Source organism: Ambystoma mexicanum, chromosome 4p (genome assembly GCF_040938575.1).
Source record: "Ambystoma mexicanum isolate Mex_15411 chromosome 4p, UKY_AmexF1_1, whole genome shotgun sequence".
NCBI lineage: Eukaryota > Metazoa > Chordata > Amphibia > Caudata > Ambystomatidae > Ambystoma > Ambystoma mexicanum.
In genome coordinates this window covers 286,064,517-286,089,551 of record NC_090927.1, presented here as the reverse complement: position 1 = coordinate 286,089,551, position 25,035 = coordinate 286,064,517, and the positions used below count along the sequence as shown (strand labels likewise).

The 25,035-nt window shown below is 46.3% G+C and overlaps 1 protein-coding gene across 4 annotated transcripts in view; it reads right to left on the bottom strand.

Moving 5' to 3' along the window:
- CD2AP (CD2 associated protein) overlaps positions 1-25,035 on the bottom strand; it is a 1,227,366-nt gene that overhangs the window by 358,239 nt on the left and 844,092 nt on the right. For all 4 annotated transcript variants that reach the window (XM_069605837.1, XM_069605839.1, XM_069605840.1 and 1 more), the window contains one exon: positions 8,820-8,976. In XM_069605837.1, coding sequence (XP_069461938.1) covers positions 8,820-8,976 — 157 coding nt within the window. The remainder of the gene's footprint in view (positions 1-8,819; positions 8,977-25,035) is intronic.

Sequence of the window (25,035 nt, the reverse complement as noted above, 5' to 3'; positions counted from 1 at the left end):
TTGAGGTACCGAAAGAGTTCTTTATTGAAGCCAAGAAGACTATGGTAAAATTCATATGGCAGGGGAAGAAAGCAAGAATCCCATAAAATACATTAACACTTCCTAAGGACAAGGGAGGGGTCGGGCTCCCCCACCTGAGAACTTACTATAAAGCTGCCCAGTTGCGCGTCCTAATCCCACACCTCAGAGATCACAAAAACCTCCAATGGGTCCAAATGGACAATCACTATCTGTCCCCGGCCACGGTGTCGGAATGGCTATGGACTCCACACAAAAGGGTATTACGGAAAATCAAAGGACACCCCATCCTGAGCACCATATGGAGTATATTGCGTACAGGCAAAGAAATGCGTGAAAGCACCACCTGGCCGTCCCCGCTCAGTCATTTATGGTCGCCCGGCATAAACAATCACATACCCAACGTGGGTAGGTTTCAAACATGGTATGAGGCGGGCTTGGAGAGAGTGGGCCAGCTGCAGAAGAAAGACTCGTTCATCTTTCTACCAGAACTGGCTGAAGCATTAGGTATAGGCACACTACCACATTCCAGTACATCCAACTGAAAGGGGTCCTAACGAAGGCAGAATGGAAAGACAAATTGAACAGAGACCTGACCCCATTTGAGAAAATCCTAGACTCTAAATCCGAGATGAAAGGCCTCATATCTATAATGTATCAAGAATTAATTGCGGCAGGGGACGGATCCACAGAACCCCTGAGATTGAGATGGGAAAAAGACATTGGGGAAGAAATTCACCTCGACCAATGGGAAATAATGGGTAGAGCGGCCTCCAGAACGTCTATATCCAGCCAATACAAACTTCACGCCATTAAACTCTTACACAGATGGCAATACGACCCCCTTAGGCTTTCCAAAATGTCCCAAACAATGAGCCCAACATGCTGGAGGAAATGCGGAGAAATAGCCAGTTTCTGGCATAAGTGGTGGGGCTGTCCGCGCATTAAAGTATTCTGGAACGAGGTCCTGGGGTGGATCAAAGAAATAGAAGGCATTCAAAGAGACGCTGACCCCTACTTAATGCTATTCAGCCTACAAAGAGAGGAAGATGATTGGACCAGAGTTAAGGGTTTGACCCCTCATTTATTATTGGCGGCCATGGCCCTATTGGTGATCAAATGGAAATCCGCAACGGTCCCTGGAAAGAACGAATGGATCACCTTAGCCACAAACGTCTACCTAATGGAAACAATAACTGCCTCTCTGCACGGCAAAGCCGCCCAATGTGAAGCACTATGGATGGACTTTAAAAATAAACACTTTGCAACACACCCAGAGTCCCAAACGGAGGAGCCTTGCGGATCTTGACGGAAAATGCAAAACCCAACTGACATCAATGGAAGAGAACTCACAATAGGTGGCCATAGAGCGACCAGACAGCGGAAATATGACTAATATGTCTTCGATGTCCCCATGTTTCTTAACACTCAATAGATGTGTGCTAAACCAAGGAAGGGAGGGGGGTGGGAGTGGGAAAGGTTTTCTAGTTAAGGTAAATACACCCTGAAATAAGCAACGAAACATATGCTGCGTATGTCTTTTGGTACAATGTGCCACGTCTCTATCACACAACCAAATGTTAAAAACGGTATACTGTATAATGTGTATTTTATCTCTGTTTCTTTGTCAAAACTAATAAAAGCACATTTTAAAAAAAAGTAAGGTTTGAGCCAAGCTGCCCACGCAGTTGGGTCTTTTTTTTTATCAAAAAGGGAGTAAGCCTGTCCGGACCCGGAGCTCTCGGGGGCTTAAGTTTGTTAACAGTCCATATAATATCCTCTGTCGTCCAAGGACAAGGGTCATAACTCCGAATGTTATCGTGGTTGAAAAGGGGGGAATTGGCACACAACGAAAGATTGCATTTGCCCTCAACAAAGAAGAGATAAGTATTTTCTAGTATTACAGCAGCCTCAAGTGAGGACATAGCATCCTCTTTGGGATGGTCTTCCTAAATTGTCTGTTGTCAGCATTCAAGAGCATTCTCAACATATGTTGATTATCTTTTAGATGGAGTATCTTAAGGCTTTCACAAGTTTCTTGTGTCGTTGACATTCACATCTTTTAAGACAAACTCCTCTGCAGATGCAGCTGACTTTAAGAATGCTTTAATACTATCGAACAAATGGGGATAAGGTCCCTTAACTGTCTCCACTGTTTCAGAATTAACCCTGCGTATATATTCCCCAATGCACAGGCCCAGTGGCCTATGAGCCACAGACACCCTGGGATCCCCATGTTGATCTTCCATGCTACTGTGGGAACTAAGTAGTTCCTGAGTTTGTTGTAAATTTGTGTGCCCAGTAGCAGGACCGGCCATTGTTCTCAGGTGTTATTAACGCCAAAGTGGGAAATAACTCAGACTTGCAAGTAACTTGACTCATAGTAAAATGGATGATCAGGTGATCATTAACGCCCGCATCATATGCTTGCAGATGAGTGGCCCAGGCCTTGAACGGGGCAGAGATGAAGAAATAGTGGAGCCATGATTTAGAGGGGCCACTATGCCAGGTAAAAAGTTCTCCCTCACTCAGCCATTTCACCTCCAATAGATGCATATCCCAGGCTGACATGAACGTGGCCGAACTCATGCCCCACGTACAATTTTTGCTAACCCCTTCCACCTAGCACAGGCCAGATGGGCTGTCCCCTCGGCTAAGTAGGCATTGAAGTCCCCTCCAACGATCATAGCATGTTGGTGCCCCGCCGTTAACCATGAGTCAAAAGTTTACGCTAGGAACGAGGGAAAACTGAAATTGATTGTTTGGCTGGTTTCCAGCATGTTAACAAGCAGGACCTCCCCAATACCATTTAGAAAAGAGGCATGCATTGCCCACTCTCAAACCACAGTGAGGAGGAAATCAGCAGGCTGGTGGTCATCGCAATAGCCAGAATCGCTGGGGATAAAACCGTTGAATACACCTCAAACACAAAAGAAGACTGACACAGTTTAGAAAACAGAAGGTTTAAGTTTCGCATCTCGCTGGAATTCTCCCTGTTGTATCTAAAGTTTTTCATCCCACATGTATTCCACGATAGAATCTTAACCTCACCAATGCTAGGATTGCTTCAGTCCTGCGGTAAGGCACACAAAGGTTTTTTTATCGCCCCCTCAATCCAGGACCAATCCTGAACATCCTTTGAGGTAATGGAATGTGGCAATATAGTTTGAATAGTAGCCAATGCACAAGAGGTCATAGAGTCCACAATTGAGATGTTCTTTCGGCAGCCACCGGGGGAGCCAGAAATGTCTTGGCAGCATCAATGGTTTTAATGTCAGTCAAATCATAACCAAAAGACTTCAAATTCCCCTTCTGTGAAAAAACAGGTTTGATATAATCTGAGGAAAAGTGTGAAACCATGCGATTGTGAACATAGATAGGGCGATGAATTCGATATCTCCCGAGTATAGAGACCATGGCGATGGAATTTGTGTGAACATTTCCACTACCCGAGACCTATTTAGTCGCTTGGAACCCAAACCCTTTTGATTCCACTCCCAACCAATTATCTTGGCAGCAACCACCGACTCATGGTCCTTCCACTGCATTTGAGGCCCACTCTGAACCACAGTGGAGTTATTCATGGCACAAGCAGTCTGACTAGTCAAAAACATGTCTCCCCCCTTCATTAGGGTTTACCTGGTATTGGGCAGGCGTCCCATCTCCTGGACCCTTGGGCAACTCCACAGCAAGTATCCCACACTCCATAGAGGTTGCTTGAGACACCTCCGGCTGAGATACCACAAGGTCCATCGGCCTCAGTGGTCGGCCACCGGTCTTCAACATGATGACCTTCGAAGGCCAAAGGTCAGTAAGCTTAGACTGCTGTGCTCTATTTAGTGCCTGAGACAGATTAACAAGCTCCCTTGCTCTTTCACCTTCACTGTGTTTCAGGGAATCCGTTTGCACTGCATAACAAGTAAGAACAACACCTATCTATTTTAAAAAGGTATGATAGAACTGGAGGGGCAATCAATCATAACCGGGAGTTGAGGGGTGTTAGAAATCACTACCTGTTGGTTCTTCTTTGTTAAACCCTGATTTCCCTTACTAGTTGCTTCTACAGCCCCACAATCATTCCCCATTACCCGACACTGTTCATTTAGGTCAATAATACAGTCATTGTCTGATAAGTGGTTAATATGTTTTCTCGAAGTGTTCTCAGACCTCGATTTGGTCACTGGTTGATTGTTCTTTTTTTTTTCTTTTTACTTTATTGACTTTTCTCCTAGTAAAAAAAATACAGAAGGGAGGAGAGGATTGATTCTCTGCAGAGCCGTCACCAGTTCTTTAAGTGGGATTGAAAATCGAGGGAGGGCACTAGTTAGGGGGGGGTGGCCTAAGGACACACCCCCTAATGGGAGGCCCCCCCTTCAATTAAGTGGGCGGGGGCAGCTGGTAAAAGTTAGAGCTGGGGCACACTGGCATTATTACCTTTGATGCGCCCAGCCCCTCCTTTTAAACAAAAGAAGGGGCTGGGCGCACCAAAAGGTGTGACACCAGTGTGCCCCAGCTCACACGCAGGACTTTAATTCAAGGAGCCCGCTTTAACCACGGGCTCCTTGAATGAAAGGTCTGTACTTGAAACAGGAGGAGGGCTGGAGGGCCCAGTCTCTCCTTTTGTTTTCGAGTAACTAGTCATCACCAAGCATTGTGCTGGGTGAAGATTAGTTAATTACTCGAAACAAAAGGAGAGCTGGTCAGTCCAGCCCTCCTGCTGTTTTGAGCACGTAGACATCAGGCAGCCTGCACTGCACGTTTACGCCTGCTGCTTGCAGCTGTCAGTACTTTGAAGTGCTGACACCTGCAAGCAGCTTGTGTAACCGTGCAGCCTCTACACGGGTTGCCTGAGGTGTCGGCTGGCTGGGGCAGGTCGGGGGTGGGCCCTGGCAGGTCCCCGGCTCGGGAGCCGTTTCTGGAGACTGCCGGGGCCTGGCCCCAGCCCACTTAAAGCCCTGGCTGTCACAAACTTCCCCACACACACTGTCGTCCTCTCCCATACATATATTGCAAGGCAGTTCTGTAACGCTCACCTGATTCCCGCAGAGGCGCCGGTCTTGACTGGGTGAATGCCGTATCTTCAAAGGTGATGTGTAACACACCGTTGGCTCTTTGGGCTGGACCTCTGTGCACTGTATGTCTGACTCGAAGAGTAAGATGTCTTAGGTAAGTGAACGCCGAGCTCTCCATCTGCCTCGGGGCAGGGTGCCGTAACCAGTTTCTTCACTGGATAAGGGTGCAGGCCTCTTGACCTCAGAGGACTGCTGTCCGTCGTTAACTGCACGAACAGTAAGTTCTGGGCACTCCAAATGTCTTAAAAGTCTTTTGTAATGATATCTCTTGTTTTGCAGGGTTCCGGCGATGGCGGATGGCGGGCTGATGAGAGTTGAGGATCGAACCCGCGTGAGGAATAGAAGCGCCTGGAAGCACGTAAGTAAGCGCTTGTAGCCTGCTTCACGATGCGCACTAACTGTCCCTTTTATCTTGCAGGTACAAGTTCGGAGCTTTAGAGAAGCTGAAGGGTGCTGGAATACCCACTGGATTCGGCATGGGAAGGAGTAATGGCACGTGAGTAATAAAGTTGCCCAATGTCTTTAAACGCACCTTCTTTTGTCTTTCAGATGCGGGATGCAGCGCCGAAGGCCTCCGGAGCGTGCGAAGAACTGGTAAGCTTTTGTCTTTCAGATGCCGGAATGCAGTGCGAAGACCTCCGGAGCATGCGAAGAGTAGGTAAGCCTTTGTCTTTCAGATGCCGGAATGCAGCGCGAGGCGTTGGTGACAGCCGATGGACCAGGTAAGAGATGCGCTGCCACTGAAGACCGTAGTGCTAACCTGTTCTTTCTTTGTCTTTACAGGTGCTGCTGAAGACTGGATTCCAGGATGGTAAGCCTTTGTTCCCTTAGGCCCAGGATCAGCAGCAGAAGACACGATGAGCGTTCTGCTGCAGAGAATGCAGAATAACGCAAAGCAAGATTCATCCATCGGGTGTGGTTTAAATAGCCTCCTGTAGTGCTTAGGTGTCTCCCTCCACAGCCACGCCTAGGTAAGAAAAGAGTTCCTGCTTTCCAGAAGAGTTCCAGTGTTCTGAACCTAGGGAGTGGCTCCTGCCCCACCCAACAGGGAAAGTAGTCCCAAACAGAAGAGGATCAGGGGTTCAACTGGTAGGTAAGTAAGCAGCATGGTCTGCTGCAGGTAAGTCCACCCAAGCATTATGAGCCCGGCGCTTCCAGCGCTGGGACTGGGCATCTTTATGAGCCTGGTGCCACTGGCGCCAGGACAGGGTCCAAAAGGTCCCAATTGGGACTGGCTGGCACTCGGAACCGGGGTTATGGGTCTGCTTCCAAGGGAGTCGGGCAAGTCCTGATCTTTTGGAAGCAGAGATCATGACAAGTTCCGCCGGCCACTGAGGATGTTCTGACATAGCCATACTCTCCAACAATGGAGTTGGGGAGTCTGTTGATTCAATCGAGGCCATAGACATAAGTTCCATACTACAGCACCCACAGATTGATGCACCCATGCCGGCAGATTAACAGGCACGATAGTCTTAACTGTAGTGGCCACCTTGATCTCGTTCAAGCCTAACTGGAATACACAATTGCCACCCTGCAAAACCCAAGATATCCTTCCACAAACAATAACTTTTCATTCATTAAAGATGTCTGTATTGGCCCTTACTGCTCTTGATACCAGTTCTTATTGTTCATAGAGAGACACAAGTTCTTTGTTGATGTTAGATGAAAATGTACCCCATGTATATGGATCTTTCTGTCTATAGGGTACACTCGGAGGTGATTTGTTCCAAAAATCACTCACCGGGAGTATGACAACGGGGCTTTGCCCCCAGGCTGCTGGAAGGCTGAGGATCCGTGAGCTGTGGCACAGTGGTGTTTAATTGGCCACTTTTACTGTTGGAGATTACCTGAAGCTCCAGCCGCTGGTCCAAATTCAAATTCAAAATTCCCACTTCCGTCCAAGGCGGGTAGGGCGGACATATCCGGAGACTTCCTGGAATCAGTGACTTGCCTCATGCCCAGCCCACATTGCAGGTGGTTTTTTCGACCACTCCTGACCCCCTAAAGGCTGGAGGCCCTTCTATGGCTTGCCTGTCAATTCTGTAACTTTGTATCACTCGAATCCACCTGTGCATTCATGGTCTTATTAACAGGCAACTGATTACAGTGGGGGGCTGCCTTAGGGGTGCATCCGGATAGCAGTTCCATGTCTGTAAGCTCAACTTGACCTCCCCCGGATTCCATAGAGGGGATGGATTCAGCTATGTCCGTCGGGGAGGGCCTCAACCCACAAGAGTTGAATTAACCTGAGAAGACGTTAACCTCTAGTATACTCAACGTTTTTGGGAATATTGTCAGCATCATCATTACACACACAAGAGTAAGATTGGTGGGAACCAAAAACAAATGCATCTCGGTTTAGCCTACTGGAACATGGAGGAGCAGAATGTGGACACAACTTTACCCCTTCCTGTAAGCTTGGTGGCACAGATTGCCTGGTAGCATGAAAGCGCACCCCGTTTGTTGGTAAGAAATTCGGGGGTGGTAATAAGCGGATGCTTGTTGGGGGAGTCACTCATTTCATCAGCTCGACCATATCCCCCTTACCGTCCATACAAGTCCTCCTCTCCTGTCCCAATGACCCCTCTCCTAACAGGCCAGTGCAACTTTCCTGGGCTGCAGGGAAATAGTCTCTCTCACCATCAGTGTTCCAGTCTGCGATGAATGCATCCTACCCGCCCCCTCCCTGCATCTTACTCACGACCTGAGGTGGCTGCTGCCGTGTTTAAGGGACTGGGCAGAAACAGTAGCAGCGTAGTTTGCTCCCACTACAACAGAGGCTACTACTGCCCCCGGCGTCAACATACGCTGTGCCATGGGAAGTATCCCAGAAAGAGTCTCGAGCACGATGTTGGACTGTATAAAGAGCCCGCTTTTGGTTGATGTCGAGTGCGAACAGAAAGTCGCACCTGCTGCACTTGTCCGAGACGGTAGTCACAAATGCCTGGGCCTCCCTCCAACAAGCCTCTGGAAAGCAATGCGTGTGTTCCCTGTAATCAAGCTTTAGGATCACAATGAAAGACCAACTCAAAGGCAAAACGCCGGCAGCTGTTGGCCCTCTATTTCCTGACTTTCTGCACTTGCTTTGGACAGCGATTGCACCAACTGGTCCAGTCAGCCACAATAAGCTGCTCCTCGCACCACTCTCGGTGAGATGTGGGTAGGCAGCAAGCTGCAGTATGAAGTGGCAGCCCGACCGCGGGGTACTGAATGTATTCACAGCAGGGCTGCCAAACCATGAGTATTGAAGCCTAACTTGTGCAAATTACCCCCTCAGCTCATAACACGCCTCTCAATTCCTTTTGGAGCACAGTGGCAGTTGCACCAAGGACGTCATGGAATGAGAAGGCTGGCAAGGCAGTGGGGCCCCTGCCACGCCACTCCAACTCCACGCCAGTCTGCACTGCTCATTTTCGTTCTTCTCAGCCGGCTCCGGCTTCGATGAGGCTAGAGGAAAGGACCCAGCAAATGCATTGAGCATCAAGCCGAACTATGCTGTCACACGAGGCAACGAGAACAAGAAAAAAGGGACAGAACATAGCCGCTTCCGAAGCTCTCCGTTTGGATAATTACTGACAGATATTCAAAATATCATTAAAGATCCATGTTTCAACGAGCACTCCTAAGCCACAACCCTTCTTTTTGAGGGTTTCAAGAAAAAGAAGGCCATTGATCTCAAATGTTTGCCAACACAAGGATATGGGAAATAATAAAAAACAAACTCACTTGGATATAGGTGTGGGTAAGGCAGGTTTGTCTGGCCGCTTGGGAGGCGGTACCCCTGATCTCAGCAGACTAGATGATTTATTTGGAGGTATTGGTTTCTTGGGTGGTACTTGGGGTGCCACAGGTTTGGCAGGCTTTTGGTCCAAACTTGGTTTATCTGAAAAAACAAACAAAAGAAATGTGTAAATGAAAGGAATTGTACTTGCGCATTATATTTAAAACAAATGTGATGGGGGTGGATGGAAAACAAAATACGTTAACATTTAAAAGAATGGAACCTTTTCATTTAGAGCCACTTAATGGCAACATACCAAGTGAAACTTTTTGGTTCAAAAGAGAAACAACAAAAGGAATCCCACCATTTGAGGTCTGCGGCAGAGACATCTCCCACCTGCTCATTTCATTTATCAACCGTGAGGGATCAGAATTAAGATGCAGACACAATGGTGGCATGTTTTTGGGCAGAGACTTTTATTATACGAAAAGGGGTTGGAAAAATGGGTCGCTGCCTCAAAAACAAGATGTGTTTATGAAATTGTTAGAATGTCCAAATGATCAAGTCCATCCCCATTTTATCTAAAGTATACTTCGTCCCTAAAACTAATAACAACAGTGCAAGGATGATCACTTCTAAAAACTAAAAATGTGCTTTGTGGTCTTGGGGACAAAGTGGCATAAATAAAGACACGTTCAAAACTGTAGGGCTCCAAAGTATAGGGTAATAGTCCTTTCCCCTACAGTCCTTATAATTATGTGCTTCTCCCTTTTGGAGGTCCCTCAGGCCTGTACTTGATCGTACAAATGTCAATAGGCAGTTCACAAGAATTCACTAGCGTAGTCTCGTAGTTCTGCTGTTATTGACATCAACTTGAGCTCTTGTTCTTGACTATCTCTTTGGTTTTTGTCCTGTATGTGTGCGCATAGAGGCCCTTGGACGTGCTGCGCTATATAAAAAGTAATAAAAATAATTGGACAATCTTACATCATGCGTAGCAGACAGAAAAGTCACATATGGGCACTTGACAACGGGTCTAAATATAGGTGATACTTCTGAGAGTTTCTCTACACCAATGTGTTTTGATGATAGTGTGGTTATTCTAAGGAAGCTGGCTGATATTAGTGACGTGTAAGATGGTAGGTGGGGCAGAGAAAGTTAGGCATTTGAAGGAGACACATGCTCTCGTCATGAATGCTTGAGTGACTCCGAAGCAGAACTTCTCCTTCATGATGGATTGGTCCCCTATGTACACCCCTTGGTGCACCGCCTGTCCATTGACATCCACCCCTCTCTGGCATTCAGTGGATATTTCAGGAGAAGCAGGTCCCCCCTTGGCACCTGATATGACCACTAGGAGCCTGACTTCAGTCACCAAGCTGCAAATTGCCCAGGCTACCTAGGTCACTTACAAGGAGAGGGCCTTCGACCGTTCCATGCATTTCATGAAGTCCTCCCAAATGTTGAACATCCTCTGGGGACTGATCAGGGAGACACAGCCACAGTATCCTCAGTCCCCTTCTAATGCTACTCTGCCTCCTGTGCCTTCTCCCTGCCTCCCTTAGGCACCTCTGCTTCCTCCCCAGCCCCTTTAGATACCAAAACCTCCTGCTACACAGGCCCTGTTGCCTCCTCCAGATCCACAATATCCTGCAGGTACAGGTGCAGCTGCGGTGCAGGGTATTTCGTCTCCATAGGTTGAATGGGCTTGGTAAGCCATAGGACAGCCAGTCACTGACAATGAACAAGAGGAGGGTGAGTTCCTTTCATCTTCAAAGACTTTCCATGACAGGCTGGAAGATCTAGCAGAATTCCTGGGCATGCCAGCGCTTTAGCAAGATCAAGTGAAGCAGTGAAAGCTCTCCTACCTTCTAACAGGGGCAGAGGGCTACTATTAAGAGATTTTAGCAGCTCCAAAAAGGAAACAGACTGGCATGTGAGTAGAGTTGGATAGCTTCTTTCTCAACAAGTTTCTATCCCTAGAAAAATTCAAGATGGTGACTCTCGTGCGGGAGACTGCTTTGTGCACTGGACGTGGACGCATATCTGCATTTAACGATTTTGGCAACTGCATTGTCTATGTCTCGCTTATAAGTGATGGGGGCATTTTTACAGAGTCCGCCATTTGGGCTCACCCCGGCCCTATATGTTTTTACCAAAATTATGAATGTGACTGCAGGCATGTTGACGACCACTAGCTGGCACATTTACTGGTACCTAGATGCCTGGCTCATGGCTAGGTCACCAGAAGAGACGACAGAGCTTGCAGGTTCTATGGACACTAATCTAGAATTCTCTATAAATCTGATAAAATCTAAAATGACGCCAATTAAATCTCAGACCTGCATAGGGTTCAGATGGAACACCCTTTAAGAGCGGGACTTTCAAACACGAACGGCAAAGAGACATCCTCATTGCAGTAAAACATTTCTTGCACAAGGACTTGGTGGTTCCAGCATCTGTATGGCTGATGGCTAATGCATTCAGAGTTCATTGGCCAGGCGCAAGATGCATAATTTTCAGCTCCTTCTGGCAGGGGTTTAGGATTAGTAGGAAGGGTTCCAGTCCAAAAATGTGCCACTTCATTTCTTACTGAAGACCTGTTCTGGTGGCAGGAAGAGCACAACCCCGATGTGTGCGGTGGTTCTTTCCCCCCAACTCCCTACTCAGTGACAGCGATAAAAGACTTATTGAACCCCAGCCGTAGTGCTTTTCTCTACGTGCACCGTTTGTTGCTGCTGGCGCTGGTGAGATATTGCAGAGATACTCACTTACTGTCCTATCATCAACAAGAATCCACGTGTGAACTTGGCGTTCACTCATCGTGACTGCATCTTTAAGGACATTGGAGCGGAGAGTTACGCCCCCTGGAAGCAGGAAGCTAAATTCAACACAATCAGCCCTTGTGGCATGAATCCCGGCCGCGGAGTGAAGGGTGGTGCATTTCTCTATGTGCACTGTTTGTTGCTGTTTGGCGCTGGAGGCCCGGGACACAGAATACACCAGAAGACCCAGAGTCCCAAAGGCTTTGAATGCAACCGACGGATTGAGCACTCTACACTCCATACCAGGATAGGAGTTACCGTGAGTCACCCTATTGCTTTTTAGAACAGGGGAAAAGACTGTGGGTGTGCCCGCGTCTCGGAGGCGTGTCAAGTATACTTCTGTTCGGGTCTCAATGCCTCATTTATATTGAAGACCCAGCACCTAATATCGGCATTGACTTTACCGGGTGAGCGGTCATTCAGCAGAGGGAGTGTGGCTGTAGTTTTTACGGTCATAGCCCTTGGCTGTCTGGCTTTGTTGATTTGACTAGCCTTGTGGTGTCATTTAATTAGTTAATCATTGGGGAATTTCTCATTGTTAAATGCATATGGTGTAGTACGCGCCATTATTATGCTACCCATTTAGAGTGTGACAAAAACAATTGTCCAGCTTTTCCTATAAGGGAGACAGTCAGGCGTTGCCCCTTTGATCCCAGGGAAGGTATTAAGGTCGTTTGCCCATTACACTGAAAATGCTATTTGAGCACAAGTGGTTCGGTAAAGTCATTTGCTGTGAGGAAAGCTTTGAGATATTAGCATCGCTATAACAGTGATCTCCTCATTCTTAAAACGCTCGGAGGGGGAGACTGGGAGAACAGACATTTCCTGAAATGAGTAGGGTTTTGTAAAAGACCTTTCCTCCTTCTCACTCTGACTTGTTAGACTCTGGGAAATACCAAATTGGAAATCTCAGCAGGAGCATCAAAATATAGCTGCAGTCAAAATAAAAAGCTAAATAAAAAAAATGAAAAAGAAAATACACAAAGTACCAACATTGTTCCCATTTAAAGGGAAACCATTATAGGAAATTAGCTAATTTACAAATGCCTGCGAAAGACACAACTCCAACACTCCTCACGGGAAGAATGAAACTACGCAGTAATCCCTTGCAGGATGATAGGAGAGCACCGGAATGGCAAAAGCCGGTGACAAGATCCCCAAGTTACCAAAATCAGCAATGTGGTCTGATCTCCCCAGTAAGGGGAGTAGCCTTGTCCCCTTTAACTGGACAAAGGACCCATGTAGAGGTAGTTTCATCTAACTCTGGGAGGGGAGCTGATTCAGAATTAGAATCTAATTCCACCCCCCACAACTGGAAAAAGGGTCTGGAATATACAGTCACCACAAAAAAAGGTGAAAGGAAAATCGACGACCACTTCAGTAAAAAAAGAAGTAGAAGTGCAAATGATGAAGACGTGGTATTAAATGATCAGAAAGAAGAGCAAATACAGAGGAGTGATAAAAGGGATTGCACAAGTTCCCCGACAAAATTACAACCCAAGGAAGCACTAGCAGAAATGAAAAGTCTGAATACTTTGGCCATGGATTTGGGCCAGATTGCCGACTTATTGACAAATGAGAGAATAGCAGGCAAAAGTGGACTACGTGAGGGTGACCCCGGTATCCCTCATATAAATCAAGAAGGGGGAATTGACACTCATACAAATGTAAACACTCTATCAGCGCTCAGTTATATTCTAAACTCTCGTATCAGTCTTTGAATAGTTGAGAGGAGAGGTGCAATCTCAAGTAGGGACACTTCTAGAGTTAACAAAAGAAATAGCCACTTTGGACTGCTCAGTGGTGGGATGCAGCAATGCAATCAACTCTTTTATGATGCCAAATCTGAAGGATTTAAGAATCGAAGTGACCAAACAAGGTCTAGATTTGTCAGCGATTCATCCAGCATTAAATGCGAGAGAAAAAAAGACGATGATTCACAACTTATACTCATGCAGAGTATTCTGATGCAAGTAGACGAGTTGAGACAAGGGACAGGAGCCAGCAGCATAGGAATGAACGTAGAGGACAAAAACCCACAAATGGATGATACATCACTATCGGAATCAGTCCTTGAAGAATTTAGGAGACTGGCAAATGTGGTAGAAGATGAGGAAGGTGTGATGAAGCCAGTAGATTTGGTGACCCCTCAGGAACAAAAAATAGATGCATCCATCTTAGAGGGGGAGGAATCCAATTGTCATCAATCTACAGGCAGAAGAAGGGAGAGAAAGAGAAGCGCGAAGGAAATGAAGGCTCAAAGAGGGTCCATCCTCAAAGAGGAACCAGAAAAAAACAAAAACAAAAAACGCCAAAAAATAAAAAAATCAGAAACAACTGCCTTCTTGAAATCTCTCAATAGGGTATCAACAGCGACTATGACGGAAGACGAGGAAGTGCTGAATTCCACTACTTCGACTTTGGTGGATATTAATGGAACTGGAAAAAAAGTTGAAGGCTGAAAGGGGTAAACCCATGCAACAAGTAAATGAAGAGCTGCCATCGCTTGCTCCTAGTGACAGAACGGGGATAAAATAAGTGACTAGCGGGTCGCAAACAGAGAGCGAAAAAGCAGGAAGCCTGAATTGTAGGGAACCAGCAAAAATCAATGGGAAATCCACAGAAACTCAATGTGGATTAGAAATGGGTTCCCAAACCAATGACAACTTAAATCAACAAGTCTAGAGGAGGCCAAGTAATAGCTCCAATCTTCCTGAAGATGAAACAAAAATTGGGAGGGAGGATTCAACCTCCAAATTCTGACATGGAGGGAGCACGAACAACTGGAAAATAGTCCCAATATTTTTGAAACAAGGATAGAAAAAGCCAAAGACAATAAATAAAACAGAAGAAATCGGGTTGGGAGAAGGGAAATGCAGTATGATTGGACAAGGGAAATCAACAAGAATAGAAGCGCCCCCCAAACAGTTGGAGGTAAATGTGAGTCAACGACTAAGTGAAGATCAGAAAGGGCAAGAGGGAGAAAAGGAAATTCAGCATTTGCAATGCCAATCATTTGGTTCTCTCTAACCTCAAACAAGAATAATATAAAATCTCTCTGCATTCGTCCGCTTCCCAGATCATGACAATCCGCTTGTAGCAGAGGTAGGAATATTTTCAAAAGAAGGATTTGAGGCAATAATGGGAGAGGCATCAGAGCTAAAGAAACAAGATTGATCTATTTCCACTTCCCAACCTGTGTGGAATAGGAAGCCCTCAGGAGCCATTTCAAAGTGGGCCTCCAAAGCAGGCTTCGAAGAGCCACACAAATCGATCCCTAAACTCCACCGAAAAGAATCAAAAATTCTGGCGAAGCATCTGCAGGAAAATCCACTTATTACTTCCAGAAATCCTGACCGAGGTTTTTCAGAGACTGGGAGCAGGCCAAAAGCCTCTTTAATTGCCTGGGTCTGAGGGTCATCTGTTTCAACACACAGGGCCCAAATACTTTCACCTCCAAGAGCATGAGAGCATGAAAGAATACTTGTTTAGAAAAGATGATGTCCTTATGTTACAAGAAGCCTGGCTGGTGATTCCAATTTTGGTGGAAGGATATACAAAGCAAAAGGTAGACCTAGTGGAGGTATGCTTTTAGCAATTGAAGACTCCACATTTAAGGACATATCCCCGATTGTAAATACCAACAAAGGAGTCCAAGCTTGTAAAGCTAACCTGTGTCTCCAGGGAGGTGCCTTGGAGGTGATATTTATTAATATATATTGGAGTCCTCTGTTGCGATCCTTCCTCGATGACCTGCCAAGTTTGTTGGAAAATATAAGAGTGTAGTTTGGGGAGGCGGTAATAATTCTGGGGGGAGACCTGAAATCCCAGTGTTCTCAACTTAGTAAAGGAATAACACAACAAACCATGCGTAGAATTTGTGAAAAGGGCAGAATCTGGGTGGAGTTTCTTAGAGAATGGGGTCTAGAAATGGCAAATGGTAAATTGCCAGGGGACATTCTGGCTAATTCAACCAGATGCCAGGGAAACGTCAACTCCCAGCTAGACTATTTCTTTTGGTCAGCAGGATTCTTTGAACAAAAGGCCTTATTAAATATTGCAAAAGGAGGTGGCAGGGACCATTACCGGCTCAAACTCTTATCCCCAGAAGTCCTGCAGGATCCCCAGGATAGGTATAGTAAATTTATCGAGAGCAGGAAGGCAAGAGTGCACCTTCTAAAATATAACCGGGAGGGGAGGGAGTTGAAAGATCGTCTCAGGTCCTTTCCAGAAGGCAGACCGTTTGAGAGTTGCACACCAGGGAGTTTCATCAAGTTTGAGTGATCTACCCCCCCCCCTCGGCAAAGGGTGTAGGGAGAAAACAGACACACTGCCACCCACTTGATGAAGAAACCATGATTATTAAAAAATTGCTGAACAAAATGCTCAGGAGTAAAACAATCTAATTTGAGTGATGAGACTAAGAAAAATCAATCAAGATCTTTATTGCAGAATTATAAATCCTGGTCTAAGTCCAGAAATATTTGGAGGCTCCAACAGGACATTGAGTAAATGCTAAAACAATTAGGGAAGAGAAACTCCAGGGAATTTTGAGCTGTGATGCATCAACTAGAAGGGAAGACAGGTTCAAGACAGTGTAATCTGGTATCAGAGCAGACTGGATTTTTCATTTAAAGGAGGTATTTGGGAAACCACAAAAAACTGCTACTCAGAAGAAAAGGGATGTGGCCTGGAATCTCACTTTTGATGAGCAGTAAATTAGTAATCTAATTGAGAGCAGTTCAACCTATAAGGCAGCAGGCCCTAATGGCTTAACATATCAGTTGTTAAAAAAAGATCAAGCATTATGGGCCAGACTGCTTACCTGGCTTTTTAGGAAGATCTTGACAAGACATGAATTCCCATTGTCCTGGAAATCTGCTATTATCCCACTGTTCAAGGGGGGGGACCTGGCGCTAGCCACCAACTACTGCCCGATCGCCATCCTGGCCATAGAGGTCAAACTATTCATGAGGATTCTGATGGGAGAGTTGGAAAGTTGGGAAAAGAGAGCGAGTATTCTGTCAAAATGCCACACGGGCTTCAGAAGGGGTCTGTCCACAGCTTTAAATGGTCTAGCAATAAACCATATGACTGAAAATACAGGAAAGAGGGGGAGCAAGAGCTGTATGGGGCGTGGGTGGACTTCGCCAAAGCCTTTGATCAGGTGGATAGAGGCAGGCTCTGGTTAAAACTCAGAGGCAAGGGCATACCAGAAAGAATTCTGGGTATGCTCATCGAGCTCCATAGGAATACAACAGAGTCTGTATGGATGAGGCGGTCCATCTATCTGAACCAGCGGGTGTAGAGTGGGGAGTTCGCCAGCAGGGCTGTTTGGGAGGGAATTGTACGATCAGACCGAAAAAAAGGTCTGACCGTACAAAAAATCCAAAAAATGTTACCACCAAAGGTCCGAACACCAAAAGTTCAAACCTTTGGCGGTAGCATTATAGGCAAGTATAAAAAAAAAAAAAAAGACTGTCGGGGTGTCCACCGCAACACCCTGCTCACTATACTGTGTGGTATAGTGAGCGGGGGATTGCGGGGGAACCCCTGCAGCTCCTGAAAAAAAAGGACCCTGCAGCGCCGTTTCACAATCTCAGGTGGGGGGTGTGTCGTGGGTGGGGGTGTGGGTATGTAGGGGTTTTGAACGTGTGTTTGCATGGGAAATGTAAGAACATTTTCACATGTTAACTTTTCAGCCATGGTGGATCACGTAGATCCTTTGGGAGCACCCTTCTTTTTAAATTTTCTCATCTGATATGGGAGAATATCTGGCTCCAGAAGCCTTGGCTAGAACGGTGCTAAATGGCACCAAAATCCACTGGCTTGCCTATGCAGACGATGTGGTCGTACTTGATAAGACCGCAATTGGGCTGCAACGCCTTCTGAATAAACTACAGAGTTACGCAGAGGAAAATGGTCTGGCGATAAACCCGATGAAAATAATGGCCTTTAGACACAGAAACAAAATGATTACATTCCCACATTGGGAGGCCAACAAATCCCCAGGGTGGAAGAATTAACTTACTTAGGATATAAAATCTACGCATATCCAGCTGTATTGTAAGGTAGAACAAGATATACTGATGAAAATTAAACTAGTGGCACGGATGAAAATGAAAATACATTTGCTAAAATACTGTAGGTTTTCCCTTCTCCCTCATTAAATACTACCAGGCCAAAGTAATCCCAATAATACTTCATGGGGTAGAAGCCAAACCCCTTATGTAAAATAGTAATTGGCACACATGGGAGGGCTTGCCGTGGAAAAATGTCGTTGGATTACCTATGTGTCTCCCTATTTCAAACATAAGGTTTGAATATGGTTTAAGATCCTTGAAAGCACAAGCAGGATGGAAACTGATTTCCCTGTTCCAACTTATAATATCAGCTGAAGAAGGATCATTGTATCAAGATATAAAGGTCCATCTGGTTAACAACAAATCAAAAGTGTTAACAGATTTGGAATGTCGGGTACAAGAATGGATGGGGGAGATGAACATGGACATCGAAACTTTAGTGGAGAATCCTGCAAAGGCAAAAAATGTTGGGACGAGACGGACTGGATCAATACTATTGATGACATTCGGTCTGCAACAAATCCCAACCCATTGCAGAAAGTGGATACAAAACAGGGGCACTTAACCAAATATTTGTTAAAATTTCCAGACTGGAGGATTAGGAAAACGTTTCTGAGACTAAGGCTGAATGTAATTCATAATGGGGAAGTCCTTGTAAAAAGAGGGCTGGGAGATTCAGCAATCCAACTGTGTGAGATCTGTAGAAACCCAGAGGTGCAGTCTATCAGACATTACTAGACTGTCTGAAATAGTAGGAGTTGAAGCTTGTGGGAAAATTATCCAGAGGGTCCGGACCTGCTTAACGGGTATAATATGCATTATGAAAAGGACTGAATAGAGGGGAGGATCAAAAGACTCTTGACAGGGAGGGGAAATTATCTTTAATCTGAACCCCCACCCCCCTTTTCCTTCTTTTTCTTTAAAAAAAATAAAAAAATAAAAATGTTTAATGTTCTAATCTGTGTTTTTAAAGGAAATGGGCAAAGTGTGTAAGAAATGTGTGGGGTTCCATTATGTTCCATTATGTTTCACTCCCCTCTCTTAGTTCCTTTCTTCTTAGTTCCTTTTACCTGTCTCCTCTCTTTCAAAGATTTTTGTTTTTTTTTTCTTGTTTTTATCAAGTGTTGTATGGTTTTCAATTTTTGTAAAAGGTTTGGTAAACCAAATACAATAAAACATTTTTTTTAAAAGAAAAGACTTATTGAAAGGAAGGGGAGGGGGACTCAGATCACTCTGCACATAACCATTCATCACGAGCAGGCAGAGACCGGAACATGCACTCTGAAACACAAGGTAATATTTTCTACCGCTCGGTCAGTATTTCGTCGTACTGATCTAGACTGGCAACTGCCTCCATGTTTTAGATTAACAAGCAGTGGGAGCAGGTATCCTGCTCTATGTCTGCTGACAATCAAATCTGGAGTGAGCTTGCGCAGGGGAAAATTTCTCAGGCTAACTCATGCTCCCAGAGAATGCAAGGTGGTGGTAGACAGGCTCAGAGTATCCAGCTTGTCGGAGACATTACAGGCTGTGTTCAATCTTTGGCGTCATCCACAGGTGGACATGCTTGCCAGGGAATTCAATACCAAGTGCCATCAATATGCATCATGGGCAGGGTGAGGGTTCTCTAAGATGTGTTACAGATAGGGTGCAGCCAAATTGTTTACGAGACCTCCCTCCCCCCTCCCCCCGACTCCTCTCGTTCAGAGCAGGTGCCAACAGATTTCAGATATGCACAATTATCCTTGGTGACACCTTCATGGCCATCCGTGGGGTTCCAAGGCAGGCTCCTCCAGCCCGGAAAACTTGGAAAAAATGCAGTTAGTGTTTATTTTTATTTAAAAAATTGCACTTACCGAGATGAAGCTGCAGCTTTTCTTCCTGTAGTCTCCGGTCTGCGTCCTCCGAGTCCCGGCACCAATGAAAGAAAAGCCACCCAGTGGTAGCTTTTGTTTACTACAGCTGGCTGGCTTTTCCTTCATTAGTGCCGCAAAAACAAGCACAGGCGGGCATCCATTTCACAAAATGGATGCCCCCATGTGCTTCCTTTTTAAAATTTTGAGCTTCATTTTCTCAAAATTTTACATAGGGACTTAAAAAAAAAAATAAAAAGTGGCAATCGATTTCTTTTATTATTGCCCATCTTTTTATGCAATAAAATTTTCTGGGCAAACCATTCCTTTAATGACGGCAGCAGGGCAGGAATCTCCTTGGCAGTTTGATGGTTTGAGGAACGCTATGATTTTTAGCACCTCTTGGGGAGATACTGGCGTAAACTTAAAGCGTTGAATGGCGGTGGGGATCTTAGAGTGAGTTTTGTTTAAGTTATTTTGCGGTGGCAGGGATAGTTTTTCTTTTGGAGTAGGGTAATTATTTTGTCCAATGCATCCTGGATTTTGGTGCACCAGGGTTGATCCTTGACACAAAGGTCTGTTTGGGGGGTGGGTGAGTCCAGTTCTCCGAGTATGAAAGAGTTTGTGGGTACTTGAACTGGCTTTATCGATCCTTTCATTGTACGTTACGTTTGGCTATAATGATTTCATCTTTATAGTTGGCAGTGATTTTTAAGAGGGTTTCCTTGTTGGTGGAAGATGGGTTGTTCCATATGGATTCGTACTTCCTTTTTTCTTTTCTAAGGTCTTTGAGTTTAGGGGTGAGCCAGGTGTTCAGGTGGGCTGTTGGTTTGCTTTTACACATTTTTAGGGGTTCAATAGAGTCTATGGTCGATTTGATAGTATCATTGTACAATTCTACTAGTTCCTCTGCGTTAGAAGTTAATGAGAGTGCCTGTAGAGGTTCGAGACAGAGCCTAAGGTTGTCAAAAGTAATATTTTTCTTATTTCTGGTTAGGATAAGAGGGGCTATTGTTTTGGTTGTTGCTGGCGGAGTGCAGTTTAGGAGAGTGAAGGTAAGTAAGCTATGGTCTGTCCAGGGTAATGGTTTGATGGCTGTTATATTGGTTGGGCAATTGAAGTCTGCTAGCCAGTCCAGGGTTCGTCCTTTGTCAAGTGTAGGTAGGAGAACTCTTTGGGCGAGTCCTACTTCAGACAGGGAGTCGGCTAGTAGTAAGGCTGAGTGATCAGCTGGATCATTGAATCCCAAGTTAAAGTCACCTAGGATTATGATTTGAGATGAGGGTTGAGTATTAGTACTAATGATATTGTTAATGTCATCCTCGAATTATCCTAGGGGGGCTGGAGGACGATAGATGAGGTGAATGGTTAAGGTTTGTGATGCAGAGAGAGGCAGTTTAGCAGTCAGTAGTTCACAGGATGAGGTGGAGACATGGTGGATGGCTCTAAGGTTCAGCGAGGTTTTAGCAATGAGGGCAATACCTCCCACTCTGGTTGATTCTCTATCAGATCTGAGAGTGGAGTAGTTGTCTGGTGTGGCCATGAGGAGGGATGGGCCTGCTGCCGCGTGTAACCAAGTCTCCGTTATTGCCAGGAAGTACTATCAGTAATCAAGTCAGCGATTTCAGTTGCATGGGTGACTAAGGATCTCGCATTGATCAATGCTGCAGAAATGGTGGTGCTAGTATTAATAGTGGAGGTTTTAGGTGGCGTAGGCTTGCCAGCCAATTTAGGTACATGTTTGCAATTATTCTTTTTGCAGTTGCTTAGCGATGCTTGCCCTGAGGTTGTTGATGGGTTTGGCGAATATGGGCGGGCGGTATGATCTAACTAGTCTCGAGCCTAGTCTAGTATTTCCCATTGGAGTCGGGCAAGGGGTGGGCGGTACTATTCTCTTGATGCCTTGTCGTTTTACGCACATTGGGCATGTTTGCACATAAAAACCGGATACCTACCAAACTTATTTTGCAGCTACCAGGTATATAGAAATTCGGAGGATATGATCATTTCCTCAGCCAATCCAGTGGTGAAGGTGGGCAAGCACCTGAAGGGCTTAGCAGGAACTTTCTGCTCATTAGACAGCAGCAGACAGTGTGGGATTATAATGTGGTTCTGGTGCGCAAGACATTTGCACTGATGGCCTCTGTCGATATTAAGTTACTTTCATGGAAGACCGTTTTAAGGAGTGAGAGATTCAGGTTTTGGCTTCCCCCGAGCCTTACACAGTCTTTATGAAAGAAAAGGTTGTGCTGCGCACCCATCCAGCTTTCTGTTAAAAGTGGTATCTGCCTTGGATGTAAAACAAGAGATTGGGAAATTCAGTCGTTACTGTCGGGGGTCCTTACTGAGGGACCAGACGTCCAAAGCCTTCATCCCAAAGGTTTGAATGCAAGTTTGTGAGGGCAAATGAAAGAAACCATAAAGTGTCTCTGTAAAGAAACGCCGGAGGGGAGTGGTCTGTACTTCTGCTCTCTGTATGGTAGAGGGGAGGCACAGAGGACCCCTGCTACGATTCTCTATTATTGGTATTGTGGTCGAGCAATCAAGGCCTAGCTTCTCAGGAGGTGATGCAGGCTGGTTCTTAAGTACAGTGTAGTCCCCAAGCACCCACAAAGGAATGTCCGCACACTGTATTGGTTAAAACACAGTCTTTATATAATTAATATTCAAGGTCATGTACACTATCACAATAACTCACTTTGTACTCAACAATGGTAAATATATATATAGTTCTAAAGTGGTACCACAAACGTTCTTAGATCTAATTGAAGTGCATACGGTCAGAATGAAACACATCGAATAAAGGGAAACCAGCAGTAGAGAGAGGAAGGAAAGCAAGGTGGTTGAACAATTGGCAGAATAGTGGCCCCGTACCACTAGACAGTTCTGTGTGGAGATCCCCCCCCTCCCCCACCTGGGCAACCTGTAGAAGAAAGATACAAGCCCAGTCCATATATTGCTTTCAACAGCCTTCCCAATAGTTCTGCAATCCCAAAGTACCTGGCGTTGTAGCGTTCCTCGACGGGGAATCGACGGCCCTTCTTGAGTGCCCTCCCTTTAAGGCAGGAGTCACGGGTCGTCGAACGTCCGACGGAGAACAGGTCGAGCTATGACGGTGAAGTGGCAGCTTCGTTCCTAGCGGTGCTCGTTGACGGGGAAGTGTAAACGTCCTGCAAGGAAGAGGCGTGCGGGGCACCTCGGTGTCGATAGTTCTGGACCACAAAGCGTTTGAAGAACTGTGGCCCGGCAAGGGCGTTGAGTCATCAGCGTCTTTGTAGTCTTTGGGTGGCGGGAAACCCACCGGAGGATGCTCCTCGGTGCGTCAGCGGTCAGGCCTTCCCCAGCAGGATACAGCGGCGACGATGCAGACGAGAGCGTCCTTGGATTTGAAAGTTCTTAGACAAACAGGAGCACGGCGGCTCCGGTCGGCGATGGCAGTCGTCGACAGTGGTGTACAACAGTCCGGGCGCTTCTCCTTGGAGGTCCGCAGCAGTCCCAGTCTCGGGTCAGCAGCCTGTCGAAGGTCTGTCTACCTGGGAGCTTTGGCAAAGATCAGCTGGTGCACGATGGTCCCTCGTAGCTCGGGAAGAGGGTGCCTTACACCAGGTCTTCTCTGGGTTAGTTCTTGGTGGCACAACAGCTTTCAGATTGTGAAGGAGAGCAACAGCAATTCTTCTCGTCCAGCAGGGCTTCAAAGTCAAGCTTCAGTTACTCCACTTACTCGTCGTAGTGGACTTCAGCTTCTGAACACGATTCCTAGCAGTGAGAAGTCCCCCGATATACTGTTGATCTCCCATTCATTCCGCTGGGTCACACTCAAGCATCCAATCACGACTAAGGGCATTCAGGCAGGCAGCCAATCAGGCACACAGTGCATTCAGGCCATTCACTTCTCTCCAGACACTCACGCAAGTTATGTGTATTGGGACAAGTACCCAGCCATTCAACACTCCACACTGCATTCATACCGGTTTCGGGCAGGGCTGTCTACGGCATTGTGTCAACCACCAGATACTAGACACCCACAACAAAGAATGCGTATTCGTCACATGTCTCCATTCATCCAGGTCCCACCCACAGGCATACCAACAACATACGGTTGTTGAGAAGGCTCCAGCCAGTCTGGTCGGCAGATGGGGAGCAGGTGCAAGTGGATCTAGGTCTCCAGGCCTAAGCCCCGCCCACCTGGTCCCTGCCTGCCTGCCTGCCTGCCACTCTTTTTCACCACTTAGCAAGCCCCACCCAATTGGTGCCTTCCCGCTTGCCACTCTTTTTCACCACATAGCAAGCCCCGCCCACCTGGTGCCTTCCTGCTTGCCACTCTTTTTCACCACGTAGCAAGCCCCGCCCACCTGGTGCCTTCCTGCTTGCCTGCTGCTCTTTTTCACCACTTAGCAAGCCCCGCCCACCTGGTGCATTCCTTCACCATCACTGTCTTGTGGCCAATGCTGGATTTGACTTTTATGGACTTCATTCATTCACGGTGTGTCACTCTTTCTCAACTCTCATGCTGGACTTCCTTTGCATCTTGTACTCATGGTGGCCCTGAAACATGCTGTTCCCATCTTCATCTTGTATCCTGGCTTGCAACATTATGTGTTACTACTGACTTCTGCAATTGTATTCGCTCTCCACTCTTGCTTCTCCTCTTTTTTCTCTCCTCCTTTCTCTTCTCCCTTTTCCTATCTCCTCTCCTTACTTACTTCTATCCACTTACTCTATCAGAATTGTCCCTGGACCTAATATGATAGCAACCTCGTCTGTTTCCTCCACCCTCCCATTACTGTGTTTTTCCTCCCCACCATCCCTCGAGCACTATCTGAAATATTGTCAGGCCTAGTATGATAATCGCTTGTTTTGTTCCTCCCCTCCCTTTCTGCACCCCTCCCCCTCACCTTTTGTTTTTCTCCGGCTCTACCAGAAATGTCATCAGGTCTAGTACGGTAGGCGCCTGTCTGTTTCTGTTCCCTTCCCACTCTCCCCCTCCCTTCCTTATCTATGTATTAGCTCTTGCACTATCTGAAATGTCGTCAGGCCGAGTACGATAGTTAATTTCACATCCTTGCTGTTCATGGCCTGTAAGACTGTGGTTGTATTTTCCCTTGTTCCCTCCCTTGCCTTGAAGCGCTTTGAAACACATTGTGTATAGGAGCTATATAAATAAACAATCATATCATATCATTCCCCACACTACCGTATATGTAACTCCCACCCAACAGCCAGTCAGGGGGAAGGGACCGAGGCAGGGCTTCCCGGGACTTCGGGAAGATCAAGGTAAGAGGTGATGGAAGGCAAGAGGCCATGGAGGCCATTTTGTCTCCATCAGGAATCTACCGATTCCAATGACAGGGCCTGGACATCCCAAAACGGAGGACGCTCAGGGCACCAGTCATTTCAATACAGCACTGCCACCAGCCCGTACCCTGCTCTGTGGGTCACACACAGGTGCCCAAAAACATA